Source organism: Microtus oregoni, unplaced genomic scaffold, assembly GCF_018167655.1.
Source record: "Microtus oregoni isolate MIOR12 unplaced genomic scaffold, Mior012 000008F_ref0000371, whole genome shotgun sequence".
NCBI classification, from domain to species: domain Eukaryota; kingdom Metazoa; phylum Chordata; class Mammalia; order Rodentia; family Cricetidae; genus Microtus; species Microtus oregoni.
Window position 1 is genome coordinate 48,625,937 of NW_024543067.1, and position 13,972 is coordinate 48,639,908.

General features: G+C 49.4%; 1 protein-coding gene across 1 annotated transcript in view; it reads right to left on the bottom strand.

Moving 5' to 3' along the window:
- Window positions 1-4,797: 4,797 nt before the first annotated feature.
- The window catches only part of Kcnj5 (potassium inwardly rectifying channel subfamily J member 5), a 31,358-nt gene continuing 22,183 nt past the window's right edge, over window positions 4,798-13,972 (bottom strand). The window contains exons 2-3 of the mRNA XM_041657861.1: window positions 12,981-13,919; window positions 4,798-7,729 (exon numbers count right to left, since the gene is read on the bottom strand). Coding sequence (XP_041513795.1) covers window positions 7,407-7,729; window positions 12,981-13,917 — 1,260 coding nt within the window. The 5' untranslated portion in view covers window positions 13,918-13,919 and the 3' untranslated portion in view covers window positions 4,798-7,406. The remainder of the gene's footprint in view (window positions 7,730-12,980; window positions 13,920-13,972) is intronic.

Genomic DNA, 13,972 nt, shown 5'->3' on the forward strand with positions numbered 1-13,972 from the left:
TGGTGTCATGCCTGCAGGAGCTCTCTTAGGGTCGTGCCTCAGCCAGCTAGGGATATCTATTTTCTTCTAGGACAATCTTCTCTGGGGATTCGATTTCAATCCCACTTCTACCCTGATGACTTCAATCCCAGGACTCTCATCTGTGCAGATCTAGATGGATGTTTGATAATACCTGCTTCTGAGTGTTTGATCCGAAACTAAACTCATGCTTCCCTACCTCAAAGGAGATTCTATTCCAAGGCCGCTAAGCTAGGTAATCTGGGAGTCCAGGTGTGTGGGTGGTCACCATTGCTCTCAACCCTGTACGTGACAGTTCTGTAAATTAGTCTTCGTACACTAATTCTTCTTTTTTCTTTTTCTTTTTTTCTTTTCTTTTCTTTTTTTGTTCTTTGTTTTTTGTTTATCAAGACAGGGTTTCTCTGTAGCTCTGGAGCCTGGCCTGGAACTAGCTCTTGTAGACCAGGTTGGCCTCGACCTCACAGAGATCCGCCTGCTTCTGCCTCCTGAGTGCTGGGTTTCAAGGCGTGCGCCACCCCCACCCGGCTCATACACTTTCTACAGTCATCTTACATCTGCTTCGCTCTGATGCCATCTGCTCAGCTCACCCTCGCTGTTCGCCATTCCAGCCCATCTCCATGCTTAAGCAGACTTGTCACTGGAAACCCTTGATCCCTCGGAGGAGTCCCATTGCTCTGAAGGTGACAATCAAAATCTGTTCCTTGTGACCAAGGCTGTTGTCTTCCAGCTGCTGTGAGTCCATCTTCAGTCCCACTGGGTGCTCCAGCCCTCCATTCCTGTGTCTTAATCACCTAAACAAGGAATGTCTTTCTCTAGGTTCTCCCCTGTACATCACCCCTATTCTTGCTTATCCTCCAGATCTCAGTTCAAACACTGCTTCAGTGGCTTAGGTAAGACCACTGCTACACACTTCATATTTTCATTGCCATAAGGCTGTGTGTGTGTGTGTGTGTGTGTGCATGCTTGTGCACTGCTACACACTTCATATTTTCATTGCCATAAGGCTGTGTGTGTGTGTGTGTGTGTGCATGCTTGTGCACTGCTACACACTTCATATTTTCATTGCCATAAGGCTGTGTGTGTGTGTGTGTGTGTGTGTGCATGCTTGTGCACTGCTACACACTTCATATTTTCATTGCCACAGGGTTGTATTGTAGGTACGCATGTGTAGACTTTCACTCATTGGGTGGGCCACAGGAGGCCCTAACCCTGATAAGCACATTGGCTTTACCCCTGACTCCTCTCTGGGGCTTTCAGGTTTCTTAGAATCCTGGCTAGATCTCCCATCCTGATCGCAGAGCTTGGTCCACACGGCCTTACTCCTTGGCCTTGGTACATTATCTCCTGCTTCTGGAACATAGTGGTGGTACGTGTAGGAAAGCTGAAGGCATGAGAATTCAGAGGCCCTTTGGACATTTTGTGAACTGAGCCATTTTGTGAACTGAGCCCTCTGCTTTCTTCTTCTTCTTCTTCTTCTTCTTCTTCTTCTTCTTCTTCTTCTTCTCCTTCTCCTTCTCCTTCTTCCTCTCTCTCTCTCTCTCTCTCTCTCTCTCTCTCTTCTGCCTTCCTCCCTCCCTTTTGATGTATGCTGGGAATTAGGCCCAGATCCTTGCATGATATCTTCCACTGAGATGTATCCCAGCCTGGACTTCCCTTTCCTTCACCATGAGACTGGTGTTGTTTACCTAGCAAAGGCTTCCCGGGCCCAGAGAGAATGACCAGAATGAAGAGCAGTTGGATTGATGCCCAGGTTTTCCTGCTGTGGGGGTTCTGAGAGACATACAGACAGGAGCATCCTTATATGCACAGAGAGGCGGTTAGGAGCCCCAAAAGACAGGGTTCTTAATGGGGAGAATTCTAGCCTGAAGAAGAGGGAGGGGAGGACCCTGCCAGAGCAACACTGCCAGCTGCATGGCTCTTTCTACCCTCGAGAGCACAGTCAATCTGAGGAACACGCTTCCCTCTTTTCCACTTGTCTCCACGGACCAGACCCAGTGAGCTCCACTCTGCAAGGACGGCAGATGGTAGGTGAATCCCGGAATGGCTGCAGCGGCTCACTTCCCTGGGTAGCAGCCCAGCTAGGAGAGCCTGGGAGTTTCAGATCACACAGGGCTGGCTGCAGTCTCTTCTGTCCATGTGTTTATTTCAGAGGTGGTTCAGAATGAGACAGTAGCAGTCAGCAAGTACACACACAGGGATCCTCAAGGCACAGACATATGTACCAGCTACTTTGTTCCAGCAGCAGCCTCACCCCGAATGACCCTGGTTCTCTGTGCTTACACTTCTACCATTTGAAGAGGATGAAGTTCAGTGTGCTGGCTAACACATTGAGTTCTCACCAATTCCTCCCCTGTGGTTTAGAGCGCTTGCCTCTAGCACACGGAAGCCAAGGTTATTTGAATAGCTGCTTTTGAATAAAAGCAAATAGTCCCCTAGAGGGGAAAAAAAACTCAGCCAATGTTTCTATTTCCAAAACTCTTCCCTAGACATCTGTTTCCCACAAAAAGGTTGACACATCTTGTTGCTGGGCTCTGCTGGGGTCTAAAGGGGCACTGTTATGTGTCCCTAGGGTGGATTTTCTGGGGGTCTGCTACTAGATTCATGTATCTACTGGTCTTTCCTCAGTTCACAGCCCTTTTGGGAATTCCTTTTCGGATAACCTTGCTTTAGCCAGCTGCACAGCTTTCATGGTTGTGCCCATAGGTAGGGGCACACTTAATGAGAAGCTGTTGGCCGCCCAGCAGCTCCCTGGCTCATGCCTGCGTCTCTGTTTTCTGCCATTCTCAGGCAGTTCCCATACTCAGTGTCACTCCGCGTCACCAGGCGCTCTTACTGCTGGTTGCTGATGGAAGGAGTCTGTGTGGCTGCTGTCTGCCAGGACATCTCTTGGGTTTCTTTCTCTCTCCTTAGCCTGTGGGTGGGCGCTAGGTCAGACATGGGATGTCCATCACACAGTAACTGCACTGTTTCAGCTGGGGCTTCTCCTGCCACCCCTCAAGATGAATCAGTGTCCTGGCCCACGGTGTCATCTTTACATGGGAATCTGAGTGAGGAACGTCTAGTTAGCCACCGTGCCTGTGTGAGATTTTGACATTGCCAGTTGATGACCAGAACAGGGGCCCACTTCCTGTCAACCCCATTGCCAAGGACATGCTCAGGGGAGCTCGGGTCTCCCATGAGGACTCGCTGGCTCTCCTCAACTACAGCAGGCTCCCCATCTTTCCCCAGGGTTCCCTGAGTACAGTCATTACTTATGCCTTGCCTGAAGACTGACAGCCCAGGGACCCCCTAAAGTGGGTATTTTCAATGTTAGTCAAAGGAAAAAGATACTTTGAAGTTGCTCATGACTTAAGGTGTGTTCTGATTACCTAACATTAAATAAAAGGTGAAAGTTATGTGTAGACAGACAAGCTGTGTGACTCACTGGCCATCTGTCGTGGCTGCCATCTTGATGTGTGCTTTCCCTGTGAACCCTGTTACTGGGGCAGCGGTCTCTCTAGGCCTGACCCTCCTACCCCAATACCGGCCTAAATGCCAAATGCCAATAATTGCAGGTTTAGATGAACAAAAACAGGAGCGAGTTTGCTCCAAGTGGGAATGCACCTGAATTTCGACAACTTAGGATTCATCTATTTTAAATGAGAAAGAGCTATCGTAGGTCAAGCCGCTTCGTTGGGTGAACCTTTAGCAGGGTAGCCATATTCTTTTTCATAAGATTTAAATCCTACACTCAGGAGGGCAAATCAACACAACAGTTTAGGCTACTGATAGAGAACCCAAGCCCAACAGTTAAGTAGACCCTCAGGGAAAGCTACTCTTCCCCATGGAATCTTTTCCCAAGGCTTATTCATTCTCTGGGCATCAGAGAATGGTGTTGCCTGATCATCCTGCTGCAGGATGGAGGGAATGCTGCCCTACAGCACGGCACGGGCATCCACTGTGAGAGATGGGCCTCTGTTTGTGTTTGCAACCTGGAGAACTGATCGCTAAGAGTGTTTCTGCAGGATGATGTCCCCCCCCCCCCAGCTGTGTTTGCTCGAGGGGTGCCATGCCTTTCATTGTGGTAACAAAGAGCTACAGATACCTTCACCTTAGTATTGGAGAACCAAGTCCAGGAATCCAGGAGGGGTGTCTAACCACAGCCCCACATGTGACAGGTGCAAAAGTATGTTTGAAAAGTCAGTGTACCACCTTTGCTCTTTGTCAACCCCACGGTGAGCTGTGTCTGTTTCTGTGGTCCTTGCTCAGAGGAGTCACACAGCTGAAGCCAGCTGGAAGGCAGGCCATGGGATAAGAGGTGTGAATGAAGGTTCCCAGTTGCTACTGATAACAAGCGGGGACATGTTCCCCAAATAGACGGGGACTCTTCCCCTTCAGTGCTAACAGCTCTAGCTGTGATCTCAAAGCAGCCCAAGCAAAATGAAGCAAGTGGGTTCCTTGATTGTAAACAAGGTCAGTGGGAGCTGCAGCCGTATCTGAAGCAGAGAGGCCTGGGAATAGGAGCTTGCCGTCACATTGGCAGAACCAAGCAGGTGCCAAATTGGTGGGAAGGAAGAGAACTGGCAGGAACTTCCTTGGGAAATTTCTATCAGCCCATGGAGCAAGAGATTTCTCCAGAGACAAAAGACGTGGTAGTCAAAGCAGGAAGCCGGCTTCCTATACTCAAGGAGCACAGATCTCTGGGAATTTTTGTTGACCTCTTCTTCAGCCCTGCAACAGTTCTTCATGGGCCATCAAGGATGGAATGAGCTCAGAGTCATACAAAAGGACCATGACTAATGTGCTTTATATGTAGGAATAGTGACCCATTGAGATGTTGGCCAGCATCAGACCTGGCATTAAATAATAAACCCATGTTTTAAATTTATTAGTCAAGAACTTCCAGAAAATGATTTGAAGAATTTGAAGAACTTTAGTGAAATCAGCTGTCCATGGAGATGTGAAGGGCCACCCCCCACATTTAGGTCACCATGATAGAAACCTGAAGAAGGTAGCTACCTAATTCCAGCACATATCAGCTCTGGCTTTAGGGGATCTTAAAGAGTGTACCTACTCTTTGATAGCTTCTACAGCGTCTCATTGGCACACTGGTGCCCTGACTACCCCAGACCACTGGATTTCCCTGGCCGGTTTGGGGGGGATGTTTCAGCAATATCACAAATAAGACAAGTGTGCAGCAGGAACCAGACACGGCCGAGCTGTCACTCGCTGCTGCTTCTCATCCTTACTTCACTGCCTTACTACGGGTCCTGACCGAGACAGGGTTCAAGGCCTACCAAGGAGTGCAACTGGTCCTGCCCGTGAAGGCCTGGGGTCTGGAAAGCCAAGCCAAATGCCTGTCTCTTCTGAAGTTGTTATAGCTCCTTCCCAGACATCTAGTCTTAGCAGCAGGCTCCCTCCTTAGACTCCTAATGCAGCTTACCTACTGGGTGCTGTGGACCTGCTGGTTTTCTCTCCTGAGTGGGGGTGGTAGCTCATTCCCCATTCCCTGCTAGACCTGCTTCACTATAGAAAGATGCTTGAGACCATAACTGGCACCTTATCACTGTGGGACCTCAGCACCACACATACATACACACACACGTGTGTGTACGCACACATACCCCACCATATACACACCACACACTCACAGACATGCATACACCACACCCTCCACATCCCAACATCCCACCATCCCCACACCACACACACACACACGCCACCATATACATACCACACACATGTACACAAATGCACACACCACTCAGGGCCTAGACCATCTCTCAAGATTTAGTCCAGGTGCCAAGTAAGGGATCCCTGTTGCATGTGTGGGCAGTTTACAAGTGTAACTATTCCTCCAAGGCCACTTTCGCTCACCAACCCAGGGCCCTGGGAACTAAGTCTGAGGTCCAGAAGCCATTCCCTTGACTACCTTAGCTTCTTCCTGTAGCTCCCAGGCCAAGTGCTCCAGGGCGTGGCAGGGAAGTACTTCTATTTTCAAAGCTGGTTGAGAACTCTGAATACTGGGGTGGAGGTGTGGGGAGCATGTGGGCATCTTTCCAAGATCAGGCCCAGCTTCTCTTTTTCTACATAAGATTCTTTGATCTGGCCATTAGCCCTCCAGACTGGAAGAGTCTCCGAGGCTGTTGACCTCAGGGCCCTTCTCCACCGTTTGGCTTTCCTTTCCCTACTTCTTCTACCAACTCTCTCACCTCCTGCTCTCGGGCCTGCCTTCCAGGTCCCGCCACTGTGTTAGAGCTGTTCTTTATGAGGGCGATCCAGAGGCATCTCACTACCAGCCTCAGACTTTGGTCCATCCTTGGCCACCTGTCACTTCTGTTTCACATTCCACTTTTCTCCTAGGAACCCCCATGCGACAACTGAGGCAGATGTCTTCTTGTTTGTTAGTGCGTCTTTTGCTTTTTTGAGACAGGCCCATACAGCCCTTGCTGGCCTCAGATTCCCCATTCTGCCTGAGCCTGCCAAGGGTTAGCATTATAGCCATGCATCAAGTACACCAGGCTCCAGATGCTTATATGAAAATTTTCCTTGCTCCCCTTTCCTCACTGCTTTCTCTGTGTTAGTACCAATTAGTTCATCCGGCGCTCTGAAATTCACATGTCAGGACAATATTACAGGTTCTTTGAAGTTCTCGGACCAAAAAGTCCTACAAAAAAGCACAGCTGTTGGGTTCTCCTTGAAGTGCAAGGCACAGTATGACTAGGAGTAGCAGGCAGTTGTGAGGACAACATTGTGTGTGCTCCTAGGGACTCAGTGTCCCAGGGACACTCGAATGAACTCAATTACCCTGTAAGCCGCAGTGTTCACACAACATGGAAGAGAAAACATACACGCGGTGGGGAGTAATGGTGAGAAGGGAGCCTTGCAAAGAAGTCATTAGTAAGTGGTTTGGGCCTCAGACTCAAAGGCATTGTCCCTGACTTGGGTAGCTTTAGCCTGGGAGGTCTCTGTGAACTCATCCCTAGCTGTGGGCGAGCATCCATGGACAAGACCTGACCTCCCTCAATCCACAGGCCTCAGTGGTAAGAGTCAGGGGTGATCCTGTCGGTCCCTAGAGGAGACCAAATCAGGGAGGGAAGTGAACAGGTGACAGAAATCAGAGAGAGGGAAGAGGACACCCTAGAACTCATTCTGGGAACCCCGCCCCAGCTACAGCCTCTTTGCTAATGCTCTCATTCGCTGAGGCCTAGAAAGCACTACCTGAGAGGGCCGGGCAAGGCCGCTCGCTCAGAGGCCCTGAAGAGATGTGAGGTCTCAAAACACTGTTCCTCTCCCTAGAGCTCCCACGCTCCTGGGGCCCCTGCAAGGCTTGCCCAACTAATTGGCCTCTCCGGCCTCCTAGGCTCCTCGGTGTCTGGCAAGAAGAGGCTCTGGATAGAACACAGACTTCACATTGAGCCCCTGGTGGCCCGGGACACACTCAGACCATTGGGCTCATCCTCTCCATCCTGCTCAGCCTTCACATCTCTCCCAGCCTCAGCACACCCCCCAAGCAAGGGAGGGCTGGGAAGGTACTGGAGGAGCCGACCATTCCGCTTCATCTCTGCCAGCTCCTTGGCACAGCAGCTGGGTGTGTTGGTCTCATAGGTGTCATGGAAGGTGTTGTAGTCCACCTCATAAAAGCCTTTCTCCAAGGTGAGGACGGGAGTGAACCGGTGACCCCAGAGCACCTCGGTATCCATGTAGGAGCTTCGTGCTTGGCAAGTCATGCCTGGGGAGACAGAAGCCATGTGCATTAAGATGCATCCATTTATCGATCCATGCATCCATCATCCACCCCCTTCACATCCATTTCTCCATCCATCATCCATCACTCTCCATCCATGTAACTATCCATTCATTATTTGTCTATCCATCCACTCAAACCCATTGCCAGCTATTAATCATTTATCCATCTGTGGTGGATTGGAATGAGAATGGCCCCCATAGACTCATGTATTTGAACGTTTGGTTACTGGTTAGTAGACTATTTAGGAAGGATTGGGAGGTGTGGCTTTGTTGGAGGGTTGTGTTTCTGGGGCTTGGAATTGAGGTTTCAAAAGCCTGTGTCAGGCCCAGTTCCTCTGTCTCTGTCTCTCTCTCTCTGTGTCTTCCCCCCCCTCCCCCCACACACACACTTTCACTCTCTTTCTCTGCCTGCTGCCTGTGGATAAGTTGTAAGTTCTCATCTGCTGCTCCAATACCATGACTACCTGTTGGCCTGCCAGTCATCATGCTTCCCGCCATGATGAATATGGACTAACCCCTCTGAAACTGTAAGCAAGAAATCCTATTAAATGTTTTCTTTATAAATTGCCTTGGTCATGGTGTTTCTTCATGGCAATAGAAAAGTAACTAATATACCACCCATTCATCTAATCAGCTATTTACCCAATCATTCATCTATCCAACCATCCATTTATCCAACCATCCACCTATCCAGCCATTCATTCCTCCAATCATCCATCTGTCTAACCACCCATTCATCAGATCATACATCTACCCAACCATTCATTCCTCCAGTCATCCATCTACCCAGCCATTCATTCTTCCAGTCATCCATCTACCCAACCATTCATTCCTCCAGTCATCCATCTACCCAACCATTCATTCCTCCAGTCATCCACCTATCCAGACATTCATTCCTCCAGTCATCCATCTACCCAGCCATTCATTCCTCCAGTCATCCACCTATCCAGACATTCATTCCTTCAATCATCCACCTATCCAGCCATTCATTCCTCCAATCATCCATCTGTCTAACCACCCATTCATCAGATCATACATCTACCCAACCATTCATTCCTCCAGTCATCCATCTACCCAGCCATTCATTCCTCCAGTCATCCATCTACCCAACCATTCATTCCTCCAGTCATCCATCTACCCAACCATTCATTCTTCCAGTCATCCATCTACCTAGCCATTCATTCCTCCAGTCATCCATCTACCTAGCCATTCATTCCTCCAGTCATCCATCTACCTAGCCATTCATTCCTCCAGTCATCCATCTACCCAGCCATTCATTCCTCCAGTCATCCATCTACCCAGCCATTCATTCCTCCAGTCATCCACGTATCCAGCCATTCATTCCTCCAATCATCCATCTATCTAACCACCCATTCATCAAATCATCCATCTACCCAACCATTCATTCCTCCAGTCATCCATCTACCCAGCCATTCATTCCTCCAGTCATCCATCTATCCAACCATTCATTCCTCCAGTCATCCACCTATCCAGACATTCATTCCTCCAGTCATCCATCTACCCAGCCATTCATTCCTCCAGTCATCCACCTATCCAGCCATTCATTCCTCCAGTCATCCACCTATCCAGACATTCATTCCTCCAATCATTCACCTATCCAGTCATTCATTCCTCTAGTCATCCATCTACCCAACCATTCATTCCTCCAGTCATCCATCTACCCAGCCATTCATTCCTCCAATCATCCATCTATCTAACCACCCATTCATCAAATCATACATCTACCCAACCATTCATTCCTCCAGTCATCCATCTACCCAGCATTCACTCCTCCAGTCATTCATCTATCCAGCCACCCATTCATTAAATCGTCCATCTATCTAACTACCTACTCCGCCAATCATTTTTCAAGCACCTTTTGAATCTCTACTTTGTGCCCAGGATCTAGAAGATGAGGCTTAATATGTGATGGTCCTTGTGGTGGAGGAGATCAAACTACAATGAAGAAAATGACAAATGGACTTGCAAGATTCTGGAACACATTTCTAGATGCTAAAGGGGGAAATGAAATAGTTGGAGACAAGGACACATTTTTGAAAGCAGTATCTAGGATTAGAAGAGACTGACTAAAAAAAAGGAAGGACAAGGGTTTAAGCAAAGAAAGTTCAGAGTGAGGGACCAGAGAGCTGCTGACAGGCATTCAGAGCATAGAGAAATAGTTCTGAGGGGACATACACACTGAAGCCTGCACACGCATGAACACATACATGTACGTGTATCCATACACAGACATGCATGTGTGCACAGTAAGGGAAAGCAAGCTAACACCCAGCCTGGCTTCTGATTTGCGGATGCTCTGGTGTCTCTGGTGTCTCTCTCTGCTGCTCTGCCATGGCTGTGTTATTTTTAGGTGTTGCTTCCTCTCCAGAGAGGGAGGGCAGTTTTGTTTATGGATGAGGAAACCTCTGTGCTTAGGGTCACAGAAAAGCAAAATCTTATTTAATCTCTGCCCAAGGAAGAATTGGCTTGTGCTCTTCTGACACTGAAGGGGAGTCTTCTCCAGTTCCTACTCTGGGCTTTCTCTGGGGGATGGGTCATAGGCCAAAAGCTGCTTCCCGTTATCTGTGCCTGGGCTCCCCAAAGCATCCCATACGTAGTGGGCTTCTAGCCTACTCCTTGATTTCAGGGTGATGCCTGCCCCAGCCAGGCCTCTCCAGTCAGGGTGTATACCAGTCAGCCCAGTAGAGGCAGAAACACCCAAGCTGGATACCAACCAATCTAGCCCAAGGCCCAGTGCCTGCAGGCTCCCAGAGACTCTGAAAAGACCCTAGCACAGGATCTGTTCCCTTCCGTGGCACATATCAGCTCCGTGTTCCACCTGTGGCACTCCATCTGGCCCTTCAGTCTTCCCACCAGGTTAAATCTCCTGCTTTGCAGACAAGCTCAAGCATCTTGCCCAGACGCACATAGGAAGGGTGTGGAAGAGTTACTTAGCCTAGGCCTGAATTAACACCAATGCTGGGTTTCATGAACATGACAAGGAAACAAAACAACTCATGCCGTTTGTGAGTAGGTGGTCTCAGCCTCCCACAGACAGAGAACAAAGATTAGCTATCATAGTTTATGGGAGGGGATGTCAAGCAGTTAGGACAGGACCGTATAGACCAGGGCTTTCAGGGACATGTGGGAGGAGGGGTGGGCAAACAGGATCAGCATCCACTCCTCTTCTCGTGGTCTGGGCATGCTCTTCTGCTGCACACTGGCGACAGTGAGGGCATCACCAAGAGACGATGAGACTTTGCCTCTGCCCCATCCCTCCTTCAGGACCTCAGAGAGGAGCTTCTTCCCCAGAAAGTGCTCCTTTGTTCTAGCCTGACCCTGTTACCAAGGACACAATGACCCTAGAGTCTCCATCTACACGAATCAGCTTCCTGCTTCCTGACTGCCCTCAGCCCCAGGGACTCCTCCAGCTGCCACCATATGCTTCCTGGCTAGGCTCCGGCCCCCCAGCAGATGGCCAGGCAGCCTTAGGCATAGTCTCTAGGGCCTGCTATCACCCCGCCTGACTCCGAGCTGGAAACGGAAAGGCTTGTCTGAGTCTCCCAGCCAGTTGTCAGATTCTCAAGGGCTGCCGGGTATACCTGGCCGCCTTTAACACGCCTCTAACGTTCTTGAAGACCAGTGTGGCGTGTAGAAGAGGCTGGAGACTTGTAAATGAAAGCCCCAAATATGCACACTTAATGTCTGCCTGGCCCTTTTGCAGTTCAGCATCCATCTCTGTAAAAGGGGGAGAGAAGCACATAAACACTATTTGCAAGGTTTTGAAGTGTTATTCTGAGCACGGGGGAGTTTTGGACAAACTGTCACTGGGGTTAGCACGCTGCTCAGTCTAATGGTGAATTAAAGAGAAGGAAGATGAAGGAAGACAAACACAGCATTTGGCTGGTGGGCATTCCTTCCCAAGAAGCAGAAGGTCCAACCATGAAGGTGATGCCTGTGGCTCTTACGTAGAGCTCGGGTCCTCTTAGACCTTGGTCTCACTGGGTCACCTTCAGAAAGATCTGCCTCGGCAGGAGGAAAGCTAGGGGACAGGTTGCTCCTGAGAGAGGACAGCTGGGAGAGCATCTCTCCCAGATCTGTAGCATAGATGCTCTTTAAAAAGGGGGATGTGCAAAATACTCATGAACTTGGGAAAGGCTGCATGCTGGGTAGCATCTACACTGGTTCACTTTTGTTATCACCACAAACCAGAATCACCTAGGAAGAGGGACTCTCAGTTGGTTCCATCAGATGGACCTGTGGGAATGTGTGTATTTGGGGGGAGGTTATTTTGATTGATGGTTGCTGTGGAGCGATCCAGCCCGCCATGGGTGATACTATCCCTAGGCAAGTGGACCTGTGCTATATAAGAATGCAAGTTGAGCAAGCAAGAGAGAGCAAGCCAGGAAGCAGTCTTCCCTCATGGTTTCTGCTTTAATCCCCCCCCCCATGGAGTTCCTTGAATGATGGACTGTGACCTAGAAGATGAATAAAGTGTTTCCTTTCCTAGTTGCTCTAAGTCATATTCTGTTGATATTCCATCACCGAAACAGAAAAACAACAGCATCCTCTCCTAATGAGGAGGCCCTCATGTACAGCAGTGACATCAACCTGGGCCACATGTGGGATATCCTGCTTATCAGTTATTTACATCATGATTCATAAAGGTAGCAAAAGTACAGTTAGGAAGTAGCGGTGAATTAATTTTATGATTGGGGGTAGCTACAGCACAAGGAACTGTATTAAAGGGTCACAGCATTAGAGAGATTGAAGGGGCTACGCTAGGGCCATGACGTCTCACTCTAAAACACCACCTCTTTTAGTCAGCCCAGGCTTCCCAATCACCCCATGCCTTTTTTAGGGCAATAAGCACTTTGACCTATTGAAAATGCGGGCTGGCTCTGGGGTCCTGCTGCTTTCATGGTGCTTGCTTGCTCATATTTGTGCATCTGTTTCTAGATCCTGGATCCTCCCTATGGAGGTACAGGTATGCTGTAATACATGTTTAAAGTCTAGGATCATGCCGAGAAGCTGGAGAGTTCAGTCTGTGTTAGCTATTGTTAGTGCTCTGTCTTGGGTAACTGCCCCTTGGTCACATTGGGGATGGAGCAGGGTGTCCCTCATTGTCATTTTGGTATTCTTACACACGAATGTGGACATTCTAGGGCCACGGCTGTCTATGCTCCAGGGGGCAGGAAGAGGATCAGGTGACTGAGGAGGGCAAAATGTCTTACCTGTTGCTTCCACCATTCCTTCTAGGATGACCACGACTTCAAACTCTTCCTGTTCCAGCTGAGCACGTGACATCTCCCAGAAAGGGCTCTTCTCATTGATCTCATGGGAGATGATGAGCGGGGACACCAGGAAGAGACGGTCATCCCCCGTGTCAAAGCCCACATTAATGTCGGTCTGGTTCAAGGGGATGAATTCCCCTTCTTTGGTCTGCCGGGATTTGATAAGCTTGGCACGGATGGAGGCCTCCACTATGTGGGAGTTTCGGAGGTCACCTACCCGGAACATGAGGCACAGCTTCTCATCCCGCATGGAGATGACGGCATTGTTGGAAAACATGAGGGTCTCTGCTCTCTTCTTTGGCTGGCTGATCTTCACAAACATGCAACCCACCATGAAGGCATTAACGATAGAGCCCAGAATGGCCTGCACCAGAAGCAGTATGATCCCCTCCGGGCACTTCTCGGTGATGACGCGGAAGCCATACCCAATGGTTGTTTCTGTCTCAATGGAGAACAGGAAGGCAGACACGAACCCACTGAGGTTTTCAACACAAGGGATCCACTCTTGGTCCCCCACATGGTCCAGATCACCTCGGACGTAAGCAATGAGCCACCAAATGAAGCCAAAGAACAGCCACGTGACGGTGTAGACCATGGTGAAGACCAGAAGGTTGAAGCGCCATTTGAGGTCCACCAGGGTGGTGAAGAGGTCACTGAGGTAGCGGTAGGTCTCCTGAACATTACCGTGGTGCACGTTGCACTTGCCACTCTTCTCCATGTAGCGTTGGCGCGGCTTCTTGCCTTCCGCCAGCAGGCGAGTGCGGTCGGTGGCGATAGGGGTGTATTCCCGTGCCTGCTTGGGAATCTTCTTGTGGTCTTGGGAAGTGACTCCTATCTCCATGTCTTTGTTCGTAGCGTTCCTAGAATCGCCAGCCATAGCTGAGATACAACGAGTTAAATGACACCATCATTAGTGAAGTGGCCTGTTCTGA